Source organism: Hipposideros armiger, unplaced genomic scaffold (genome assembly GCF_001890085.2).
Source record: "Hipposideros armiger isolate ML-2016 unplaced genomic scaffold, ASM189008v1 scaffold_107, whole genome shotgun sequence".
NCBI lineage: Eukaryota > Metazoa > Chordata > Mammalia > Chiroptera > Hipposideridae > Hipposideros > Hipposideros armiger.
Window position 1 is genome coordinate 1846318 of NW_017731457.1, and position 12675 is coordinate 1858992.

Genomic DNA, 12675 nt, shown 5'->3' on the forward strand with positions numbered 1-12675 from the left:
TACTTACTGTGCACTTTGTTCAGCACTCATCACACAGAACTGTGATTATTTCTCATTTTTGTAGGGCAGTGTGTTTTATTGCCCCCCACCCCCTATACCACCCAACACAGGGTTAGCAACATTGTAGATGCTAGTAAAGACTCTGTAAAGAAATGGATGTCTCTTTAATAGATGAATGTCCTTTATTTTTCCAAGAAGCTTCTATATTATCCTTTCCAGCAAGCCCCTAAAAACAAGCACCATAATAATATCCACATCTCAACCACACTTTCGTCCAGAAGTTAACTTTCGGGTAAGCAAGGCTGGGGCTCAACTTCTTCAGTAGAACCTTTGCTTGGGCAAGGTCTTGGGGTTACTTCCCGCCAACCTCTCTTCCCATCCGCTCCAACCGCGCGTCTCCGGGCGTGGCCGAGCGCGGTGCCTTTAAGAAGGGGGCGGAGCACAAGTGGAAAGACAAAGCCCCTGGCCGCGCGCTCCCCCTCCCCCCTCCGGCGCACCACACGGACAGTGGTGCCCGGATGTCGGTGTCGCCGTTGGTGACAGATGGCGCAGTGTCTGTATATGTTAGGGGGCCTCTGTGGTGGCCTGACTTCCTTGAATTCCCGGCTTTTCGGTTCCCCGCAATCCCCCATTATCAACTCTACGGGTGCGATGCCGCACGCCTGTCAGCAGCGCTTACATAACGTGACCTTTCACCTCTTCATACTGCCCACTAGTGCGCTGCAACCCAACTACGCGGTCGGGGAAGGAGGCGGGACTCAAGAGCAGAGCGGCAGCTCCTTTGAGCCAATTGACTGTGAGCGCTGACCAGCTCTCCGCCTATTGGATCATTCGCCACCGGCGCCACAGGGGAGCAAGTTAGTGTGTGCACTGGCGGGGCGAGGGGGAGGAGGGGAATCTCCCGCCATTTTTCAATAATTTCCTCCTGTGCAGCTGAGGAGGAGTCGTGACTGCCGAACGCGGGGATCGGTAGCGAAGGTTGGCCGGAGGCTGCCGGGCGGCGCAGCAGTGTGCGTAGGAGTTCTGCGCTCTTGCGTCCCGTTCCATGGTCCTCGCGCTGCCGCGCCAGCAGTGAGAGAGCCGAGTTCGCGCCGCCCTCTCACCCCTCCCCTCCCCCACCCCACCCCCGGGAGCCTGGCGCTCACTTCGGGCCGCAGGGCCTAGTGTTGCACCGCGGGCTCGCCGAGCAGCCGCCTCTCCCTTCCCTGCTGCTGCCGCCGCTGCGATGGCGCCGCTCCTGGGCCGCAAGCCCTTCCCGCTGGTGAAGCCGCTTCCCGGCGAGGAGCCGCTCTTCACCATCGCGCACACTCAGGAGGCCTTCCGCACCCGGGAGTATCCTTTTCTAGCCGCGCCACCCTGGCTGCCTGCGGGGTGGGGCAGGGTGGGCCAGGGGATCGCCGGGCTGGAGGACTTTGCAGCCCTGCGTCGGTGGCAGCTGTCAGCATGCCCTGCGATGGCGGGCCTGCACCCTGAGCCCGAGCCCCGCGGTTCTGGAGTGGGGGAGCGGGCGGGGGTGTGGGCCGGCCCCGCTCAGGCCCTCCGGAGCCCGGCGCCCTCCATCCTTTCCTCGGCTCCGCACTTTGTCCCCGGGCCTCTTCGTTGAGGAGCGGACTCCCCCACCCTCACCCCAGTGGTTGGCTTCAGGCCTTAAGTATCACGGGGAGCGGGGTTTCCTTTGCCTCTTTTTTTTTTTTTTTTTAAATTAAACCTTCAACTTAAGTTGTTGAAATTGTACCCGCGTGGCCTCGTGATCCGGCTCGTACAAGTCTCGACTGCGTGTTACTACGATCTCTGCGAGGGCACTTGTGTTCTTCTCCTCCGGAGTGGACTTTAGGCTGCTGATGAACTGACAGGATCGTGAGGCGCAAAACCAAGAGTAAATTTCCAGACCTAGAGGAGGAAAGAGAAGGGAAAAAAATTACCTTGGAGTAGCTGATGCCAACCTTCCCTGGGCATGCACAGGTTTGAAATTTTGACGATTTAGGAGATTGGTATTTGTTTTTAAGTAAAATTAAAAAGATACCAAGATATACTTAAAGTTTTTATGTTATGCTTTAGAAGCATGAGGCTGATGTTTTAAATACGAAGCATCCTCTCTTCTAATCATTGTTTCTTTTACAAGCTTAGTCATTTGGTTAAAAGTTGTACCTTTATTTACTTGTTCTATGGATGCCAGTTGAGTCCTTTTTGTAGGTTAAGTGTAAAAAGGATTTCTTAATCAAGCTTTCTTTAATGTACAGAAAGCTTCAAGAGTGAAGGCTAATGTATTCAGTTTTATTTAATGTATTATTTTAGCTCCTTCTCTTCAGGACTTGATTTCTTATGGCTTCTGCTTGCTTCTGTATGGAGAAGGAAGTGCCCATGGGAGCGATATAATTTAATTTTTCTTTGACTCTCCCTTTAATGTAATACTTGATAGGATCACCTCATTCTTGTTTCAGTGTAGTTTGTGAATGTTGGGTGTTTACATGCAAAGAGACCTGGAAAGCGAATCCATGCTGTAGGAAGACTCTTGAAATATAACTGTAGCATCTCAGAGCTGAATGGATTTAGATGGTCAGATTCTCCTGCCTGGTTTGCCAGGTGGGTCCAGAGAATTGAGGTTGACTTGTTAAAGGTCTCACACACTGTAAATGATGAGAGTCAGGAGTAGGATCCTGTGCTTTTCCTACCTCATCCCTGTAAGTAAATCAAGAAAAGAACATGGAATGCTTTTCCTCTCTTTTAATGATGTTAGTCCATTTTTGTGTCAGCTTGTGACATAAAATAAGATGCATTTAAGGGATGGGTGTGGGTGGTCATCTGGTTCCTTTACTTGTCCTGTTAGAACTTTTGGATTGCTTTGGAGAAGTACTTAGCTGTACTACATATAGCATTATTCTAAAGGCGCCCTCCTTTTTTTAAAAATAACATTCCAAACATTGGTGGAGTAAAAAATTACTTGTGGGAATCTGCCATATCCTTTTCAAATGTCATTTAGATGTCATCTTTTGTGCAGTGATGGTTACTCACACACTAATATTAATCAGATGTTAATTTTTTAGGTCTGGTTCTAATGCAGTATAAGAAACTTGATAGAGAAGAGACAAGTTCTAAGTTTATAATAGGTACTGAGTCATGTAATAAATTTCTGGAGATAGCTAATTTAGAACTGGCAGCACAGGCTTTTTCATATTATTTACTGAAATCATTGATATATATATATATATATATATATATATATATATATATATATGGTATATGAGTTCCTCTTAATGGTGACAGTTGAAACCTGAAACTTTTAGAGTGGTATGTATTTAATAAAAATTTTCCCACACCAGTATTTAGAACCCTTTTAACAAAGGATTTCTTAAATTGTGTTACATATTGGGGAGAAATTGCTCACTTGGGAATTTCTACAAGTGGAAGCACTTTAAGGATGGTTTTTAAACAATTGTATTGTGTGGTTGGTAGGTTGGCATATTTCTTTATTAGACTATTAGGGATTTCATAGAGGAGAATAAGTATGTGGCTGGATAACAGCTGCCATTTGAAGTATTGTTATTTCCAGTTCTTAATTTATAGTTACAATTATGTTTTTAATAGGATTTGATACTTTAATTTTCTCCTAATACCCACCTTTTTATTGCATGTGTAGTCTATAGCAAATTTATGTTTTATTGATTTAAATCTGTGAGTGCTGGTATGTTTTTGAAGGCATCATTATACATCTTCATTAAACTTACAGTGATAGTTGTGAATGATGCACACATTTAATGACTGAGTGTTATATTATTGACGATTGCGTTTATTGTACTGTGTCTTTGAATCTATGGTACATTACTCCCTAGGGTAGTACTACAGGCAAGACACTAGATCTTAGTTGGAAAAATTCATTTTTATCACAATCATTTTTTTTTTTTTTTAGAATTTTTTTATTGGGGAATTGGGGGAGGGGAACAGTGTTGGGGAGTTGGAGGAGGGGAGCAGCCAAGTTGTTGTCCTTCAATCTTAGTTTTGGAGGGCACAGCAAGCTCAGCTCCAAGTCCAGTCACCTGCTCAGCTCAAGGTGCTGTGTTCAATAAGTTGCTGGTAGGCGTAGGCACCATCCCATGTGGGAGTTGAACCGGCAGCCTTGTTGGTAAGAGTGCGTGCTCTATCCCCTGTGCCACCTGGGCGGCAGCTCATCTCAAGGTGCCGAGTTCAGTCTTAGTTGTGTGTGGCTGTAGCTCACCATCTCAAACAGGCAACCTTGTTAGGAGCATGTGCTCTCACCAGCTGAGCCATCCTACCACCTGTTGGTAGCTCAGCGGCAGCTCATCTTGGGCGCAGCTCACCGTGGCCCATGGGGGAGTCGAACCGGTGACCCTGTTGCTCAGTGCTCGCACTCTTAAGCAAGCTCTTAACCAACTGAGCCACTTGGCAAATAAATTTTTGATGTGATTATTTGATAATAGGATAATACACTAAGTCAAGATGGGTTTTAAGGAGGAATGAACCTATAAGCAGCCTGTTGTAGATTAATATTTTTGTTGTATTGCTTTATCCTAGTTTCTAAAGCTTAACAACTAGTTCATAACCTTTGTGGCATCAATGTTTTCAGAACTTTCAGCTGGTCAAATTGGAGGGGTTGTTATAATATGGCTAGTATAACTTGACTTGTCTAGAAAAACATGATACGGTTTAAGAATCAGTTAAGCTGTAGTTGCAAGACAAGATTTTATTGGACTGTTGGAATACTGAGCTCTTACATTGATTTTTATCATTTAATTTCTTTGAAGTAACAAATTGTACCAGATTAGAGTTATTTTTAACTTAATGACAAACTGGTCCAAAGAGAAAATAGGATAAAAAGCAAATCTTGATATGGTATTCTGTCATCTCACTTAGAAGCGGAAGTCTTAGGGTTATAGTTGTGCTTCTTTAATGTCCATACATTCCTAGGCCACTTCCTTTCAGGCACTTGTAGAATCAAGTACTTTATTGAAAGAAACAATCCTTACATGGCTAAAGAGAACAAAGAAGCAGCATGTTGTGATAAGGAGGTAGCTCTTGAACTCATGAAAAAGTAGATGCATATGAGATAGTCTGAGATTTGAAAATATCTTATCATTTATAGCTTACACAACCTTTAGAGAATTGCTTTGACATTTTGTCTGCAATTATATGTACAGCAGTCGTTGGAACATAAAAACCTCAATTGGCATTTGCTCTGAGTGGTTTTTTGAGAGTGAGTGACTTATTTTGGTAACCTAGAATCTGAAATATGATTTAGAGGCAGCTGATTCAGTATCCTTTTAGTGGACGTTTTCTTCTTTCATTTTCACTTTTTTCTCTTGCTTTCTCTTAACAAAGTAATAACCAGAACAGAGTTACATAAACTTAAAAATACCCAATGTTAAGCGTTGTAGAAATTTCAGTTTTAGACTTTAGAAATTACTCTAATTTTGATGACTAGCTACTTAAAACTTTTGTGTTGTCAGAGGCATTCATTCCTAGATGTAAACTTTAGGTTATAGTGCTGTCCAATACAAATATAATGTGAACCACATGGAATTAAAATTTTTCTCATGATCACATTTGAAAAAAAAGGAAAATGGGTGAAACAAAGGAAGGAGACACATTTTTCTTATTCCTAGGCCCAGGCTGAAAGAGTGTTCCAGTCTGCAGCATGCTTTTCTAGTGGCAGGAACAGCTCGAGGAAACCATGATGGCTTTTTAAGCTGCTTCTTGGAGGTGGCATCTATCACATCTCACATCTATTGGTCAAAGCTAGTCATGTGGCCAAGCCCAACATCAGTGGAGAGGGAATATTTTTCCACTTCACCTGAGGAAACCACATGGCAGTAGGTGGAGAAGTAGAATCCTTTTATGGAAGGGAGGTGAATATTTGTTAAAAATAATAATTACTGTATTTCAGGGTTTCAGGGAATATTTCCTGATCTCAACTTACTTTTTTTTTTTTTTTTTTTTTAAGCTAAGCCATCCTGCCACCTGTTGGCAGCTCAGCTACAGCTCAGCTTGGGCCAGGACTCAAACTGCTGTTGCTCAGAGCTCACACTCTTGAGTGAGCTCTTAACCAACTGAGCCACTCAGCCAGCCCTCAACTTACTTTTAAGTTGAGATCTAAATGATGATTAGATGTAGTTAGATCAAGAATAGAGGACTGTTCTTTGAAGAGTTTGTGAGTTTGAAAGTTTCTTGATTTTTTTTAAAAATTGAAAGAGGTTTCATATGGCTGAAGTGAGGAAGTGGGAATGGAGATGGAGTTCCTTAGTGGTGAAAAGGTTTGTATCACACAGGTCCTTGTGAGACAGGTTGAGGACTTTACCTTAAATTTAGTGGAGGCTCTTGAAAAATTTGAACCAGAAAGAAGCAGGGCTTTTAGGTTAGGAAGATCACTGGCTCTAATGTTGAGAATGGATCTGCAGCCACAAGACTAGCGGCACCTAGACTTAGTGAAGTAAGTGGTCATTAAATAATCTAGGCAATAAGTGTTGGTCGTCTGAATAAATTTACTAGTCCTTGAGGTGGAGAGAAGTACAGTAGATGGATCTCAGAAATAAATTAGGTAGATTGGACAGAATTTGGTGATTGATTGGGGAGGAGTGAAGGATAATGTTTGGGTTATCACTTGGTTAGTGGTGTCAATGTCTGATACAGAGAACTCTGAAAGAGGAGCAAGTGTTCAATTTTTGTTTTGACTCGGAATGGGTGGGGGGAATAGGAAGTGAAATGCTTAGTTTGGACATTCTTGTACTGAGTTCCTATGGGTATCCCAAGTGGAGATGTCTGTATTACTAGTGTATACGCCATCAGACAATTAAGTTCATGAACTTGTTGCAACAACGTTGCTAACCTTTTTTGATATCAGAGGGATTATTCATTATGAATTTGTACCAACTGGACACACAGTTAACCAAGTGTGCTTTTTGGAAGTGCTGAAAAGGCTGCATGAAAAAGTTAAACGACTTGAACTTTTTGCCAACAATTCATGGCTCTTGCATCATGACAATGCACCAGCTCACAGGGCACTGTCTGTGAGGGGAGTTTTTAGCCAGTAAATAAATACAGTAATACCTTGGTTTGCAAGCATAATTGGTTCCAGAAAAAAACTACTCGTATTGCAAGACATCACTCGTTTACCACGTTAAAATATATTAGAGATGTTTGCTCGTCTTGTGGAATACTCGCAAACCACATTACTCTCAATCCAAGGTTTTGCTGTAACTGTATTGGAACACCCTTCCTACTCACCTGATCTGGCCCCCAGACTTCTTTCTTTACCTGAAGATAAAGGAAATATTGAAAGGAAAACTTTTTTATGCCATTCAGGACATCAAGGGTAGTAATACGACGTCAGCTCTGATGGCCATTTCAGAAAAAGTTCCAAAATTGCTTTGAAGGGTGGACTAGGTGCTGGCATCAGTGCATAGCTTCCCAAGGGGAGCGCTTCGAGGTAACCGTAGTGATATTCAATGAGGTATGTAGCACTTTTTCTAGGATGAGTTCGCAAACTTAATTGTCAGTTAGACCTCCTATGTGGATCTGGAGTTCAGAGAGGAGACTAAACTGGTGAAAGAAATTATCAACATATAGATTGTAATTGAAGTTATGGAAATGGATGAGGTCACCTAGATTGAGAATGAAGTGATTTTCAAAGGAGGGTGGGAAAGATACATATCAGGTAGAAGGGACTTGGAAAACCATAATCAGTCAGTATTTGGTATTTAAATATACTACAATATATTGTTTGAAACAAGGTTTCTCTTTTTTTCTTCTTAAAATAATAAAAATCACAGAAAATGAACCTCAACAAAATCTTGATTGGTGGAGTGTTTTTAAAGTACTTAGTCAGGATTGCTTCCCAGTGTGAACATATTTGCATTTCAGGGGGCCTGAGACCAAATGTGATTATTAAAGTAATCAAAAGAAGAAATGAGTTTAAAAACAAACAAAATTGAGGAAAAAGGATGTTATGGTGAGAAGCACAAAGGACCAGAGAAGAAGAGGATTACCAGTGAGGCCAATTAAAATGTTTTAAAATGTTATGGCTGGGTGGGAAATGAGGATCAAAGGCTGGATTTAGATAATGACTGTGTTACTGGAGAGAAAAGACTGAATTGAGAAATATGTAAGGTCTGAATAGATAACGATGATTTCCTGATTTCTGATTTGGCACTCGGGCCATTCAGTGAGATTGGGAATATCTGTTAAGGAGCAAATTTGGAGGGAAGAGAGAGGTAATAAGAATTTAGTTTAGAAAAAGTTGGATTTGACTTATCACTAAGGCATCCAGGTGATAGCAGTTTTGTGTGTTGTTGACTGTATGGGTCTAGAATCAAGGAGAATGAACTGGGCACATTAGTCCTACTTTTTTTTTATTGTTAGTTTCAGGTGTACAGAACAATGCAATAGTTACCCTTTTCACCCTCACAAAGTAATAGTCCTACTTTTTAAAATAACTGATAATAAAAACTTAATGTTCTTTCTTTAGGACATATTTGCTAATCTCATTTGCATTCACTCTGATTACTCAGAGAATTTCTTCAGTGTAGCTGAATAACATATTAGAGGGTTAGGCTTTTTGGATGTTTGCATGAATCCAATTACTGATTCTCTGTCTTTGTTTTACCTCCCCTCCCCAGTGTAAACAGGCAAACAAGAACAGAAAACAAATCCATCTTGTTGATTAGTTAGTTGTGATAATGGAAGCCCTGCTATTTCCTTTTTTCCTTTTCTCTCTATACAGTAGTCCCCATCTCCGGTCCCCCCCCCCCCCCCCCCTGCCGTTATCCGAGGGGGATTCGTTCCAAGACCCCCAGTGGATGCCTTGAAACAGTACCGAAATACTAAAATAGTACTGAATGCTATACATGTTTTTTCCTATACATACATATGATGAAGTTTAAGCATATCTGAATTGCCAGCAACACTAGTCTTGTGCTTTGGGCCATGATTAAGTAAAATAAAGGTTATTTGAACACAAGCACTTCGATAACCAGTTGACCTGATAACAGAGATGGCTACCAAGTGACTAACAGGTGGGTAGCATGTACAGCCTGGATACATTGGACAAAGGGATGATTCACGAGTGGGATGGCATGAAATTTTGTCACACTAAGAACAGCGTGCAATTCAAAACTTATGAATCGTTTATTTCTAGAATTTTCCATTTAATATTTTTAGACTGTATTTGACTGTGAATAACTGAAAACTGTGGAAGACGAAACTGCAGATAAGGGAGACCATGTAGATTTTTGTAAATTTTTAGTAATTGGATTTACATAGCTTTGTATGGAAGTCTGACTCCTGGTTTTTACTGTTACTCTATTTTGTTTAACCCTTTAAATATTAGCACTACCCTGGTGAGGAAAATAAGACTTATTGCTTTATTTTTGTTAGATCTGGAGATGATATAGTGAGGGCAGGTGCTTTTACTGTTGGCTAAAACTACTATTTTGGATGACCTATAGATTTGTCCCTGTTTCTGTTTTCACTGATCATAACTCGGGAAAACCAAGAATCTCCATATATTAAAAATGAATTACTTGTTTAGTTGTGAGATAATATTTTTGAGGGAGTTGTTTAAATACTTTTATTTCTACCAGTATAAAAAAATGTCACTTGGAAAGTGGAGAGGCTGGCAGCTAATTCTCTAGTTATGGTGTCAGTTTATTTTCTTGTATAGCATCTGATGCTGTGCTAAAACAGTTAACTGTATTTCCCCATGTATAAGATGCACCCTTTTTCGAAAAATTTGGGGTCTAAAAACTGGGTGCGTCTTATACAGTGGTTGTAGATTTTTTTACTTGCATTTCCCGCTGAGGACAAGGCAGTATATGAAGACAGTGATTCGTCATCAGACACAGATGAGGACAAGCTAATGGTTGGGAGTTTTGACAGTGATGAGGAGTTGTACGAATTTTATGATGAATAAAACTTGAGTTCAATAACTTTTATGTAATACTTTTTTTTTTCAAATTTCAGGCCCCAAAATTAAGGTGCGTCTTATACATGGGGAAATACGGTACTTGTCATTTGAATTTTAATGTGGCTGGCTGATAGTGAATTCTATTGTAGTTAGTGAGTTGTGGAGTTACCATGTATATGGCACTAATTTATGATGATCTCTTCCTCCATCTCACAAACAAACAATGACTTGTGAATGTATTGTTTATTCGAGACAGCATAAAGACTGGATAAATATTATATCAAAATTATTTTTAGAACTTCATGAAATTTATTTTTTAAGCCCTAGGAATGAATCAACAGGTGTTTCTAAGGTTAAAGCCAGACTTTTAGTAAATTGATCATTAACAGATGTGCAAGGTTATTTCAAACTGCTTGTGAGACTGGTCTAGTCATCTCATCTTACTGTGGAATTGATTCTTAAACTTCCTGACCATCTGAGTTGTATAACAATTCCACATACCTTAAATTCTTTTCCTTATGACTTATGTCTTATTTTGCCTTTATTTTTTCTTATGAATTTTTGTACTGTGTGAGTCTTGTGAAATGAAACTTTGGTGAATTGAAGAAAACATTTGTACTAAAATACTAATACTTTATTTGTAAAACATGACAAACCATTCTAATCATAGTTTAGTCTTTTTTTTTTTTAAAAGGCTGAACATTTGCATTTTTTTTAAAAAGATTTTTATTGGGGAAGGGGAACAGTGTTGGGGAATTGGGGAAGGGGAACAGCCAAGTTATTGTCCTTCAGTCTTAGTTGTGGAGGGCACAGCTAGCTCAGCTCCAAGTCCAGTGGCCATCCAACCGCCCAGTGGCAGCTTGTGGCCTCACTGCTCTAGATGCCGTGTTCAATCTTAGTTGTGGGTGGGTGTAGCCCACTATCCCATGCAGGAGTCGAACCAGAAACCTTATTGTTAGGAGCACATGCTCTCACCAGCTGAGCCATTCTGCCACCTGTTGGCAGTTCAGCGGCAGCTCAGCTCTGGCACAGCTCACTGGCCAATGTGGGAATCGAACCAGTGACTCTGTTGCTCAGAGCTTGCACTCTTAACCAACTGAGCCACTCGGCCGGCCCCGATCATAGTTTAGTCTTAATCACCTTGTTTGGATTTGCCAATTGAAAACTGATTTTATTTTATGCTATACATCATAGAATACTATGGGGTTTTTTCTATATATAATAAGTAGTTTATGGATATGGATTATTTGTCTCTGTTGCTTGAATATTGTTTTCCTGAGCCCTTGCTAACAGAGAGTATGAAGCCCGCTTGGAAAGGTACAGTGAACGCATTTGGACGTGTAAGAGTACCGGAAGCAGTCAGCTAACACACAAGGAGGCCTGGGAGGAGGAACAGGAAGTTGCTGAACTGTAAGTAATAGAAGCATTCCTCTTCTAGCACAATCTTCATATTATTAGGAAATGGAGAATAGTAACTGTAAAGCAATATTTGTGTTTAAATTTATGGGGCAAAAGTTGGAATACATTGCATTAGTATAATGTATCCGATACATTGTATACTGTTGTATAATGTATACTAATACATTGCATTAGTATAATGTATCTGAGTGCCCTTGCCTAGTGGCATTTTGTTAGTAACAAAGTGTGTGGAATATGTAATTGTGTGTATACTTATTTACATAGTTACCAGGCCTTTGAGTGTTCTTGCACTATACTTTTACCTTGTAAATACTCTAGAAATGTGGTTCTAAGCAATGGAAGTGAATATGATCTAGAAGTATTATAATATGGAAGTAGATGATTAGCAGAAGGTTTTATTTTGTGGTCATTTGAAATTTAAGACAGTATTTACAGCAGCTATCAAAAATAAATATGCAGTTTGAAGACCATTTATCTAAGGGGTGGTTGAATGAGGTGTCTTAAAAATCCTGTCTATATTCAGAGTACCTGCTTATCTGGGTATTCTCTCAAAGAAAACACTCGGAATTTATGCAGTAAGAGCATGCAAATGATAAGTAGAAACTAGGGTTGATAAAATTACTCTTTTGGGAATTTGGAATAGAATCTTTTTCTGTGGACTTCTCATTGGCTTTTCTTGATAGTAGATAAGCAGAGAGCATCCAGTTTAGTAATCGAATACCATTCTGTTCTTTTGCTGGTGTAACAGAGCACTGGGTTCAGTTTAGACCTGGGTTCTAGTCATGGCTCCATCACTGACTAATAATTACTCAAGTCTGTTAACCTGGTGCCCATTTCTTCTTTGCTTGGGTCACTTACATCATTCTGTTTTGGATTAGTGTTATGTATATGCTTTGATTAAACCAGGGGTTGGCCAACCTTTTCTGTAAAGTGCCAGTTAGTAAATATTTTAGGGTTTACTATTCAACTCTGAGGTTGTACATTGAAAACAGTTATAGCTAATATGTAAACGAATGGGAGTGACTGTGTTCCAGTACAATTTTATTTACAAAAACAGGTAGCAGGCTAGATTTGGTCCATGGGCTGCTTTTGCTTCCTGTATTAGCCTGTAAACTTCTTGAGGGCAGGTCTCATATTTCACTTATTCTTTTTTTTTTTTAGCTGAGCCATCCTGCCACCTGTTGGCAGCTCAATGACTGCTCAGCTCGGGCCAGGACTTGAACCGCTGTTGCTCAGAGCTTAAACTCTTGAGCGAACTCTTAACCAACTGAGCCACTCAGCCGGCCCCATATTTTACTTATTCTTGAACTGGTTTCTGTACCTAGGCACAGTCCTCTGCACTG

At 40.7% G+C, this 12675-nt stretch overlaps 1 protein-coding gene across 2 annotated transcripts in view; it reads left to right on the plus strand.

The window, feature by feature from the left end:
* Positions 1–854: 854 nt before the first annotated feature.
* Positions 855–12675, plus strand: part of BAZ1B (bromodomain adjacent to zinc finger domain 1B) — an 82917-nt gene continuing 71096 nt past the window's right edge. For both annotated transcript variants that reach the window (XM_019646883.1, XM_019646884.1), the window contains exons 1-2: positions 855–1332; positions 11207–11323. In XM_019646883.1, coding sequence (XP_019502428.1) covers positions 1226–1332; positions 11207–11323 — 224 coding nt within the window. In that variant the 5' untranslated portion in view covers positions 855–1225. The remainder of the gene's footprint in view (positions 1333–11206; positions 11324–12675) is intronic.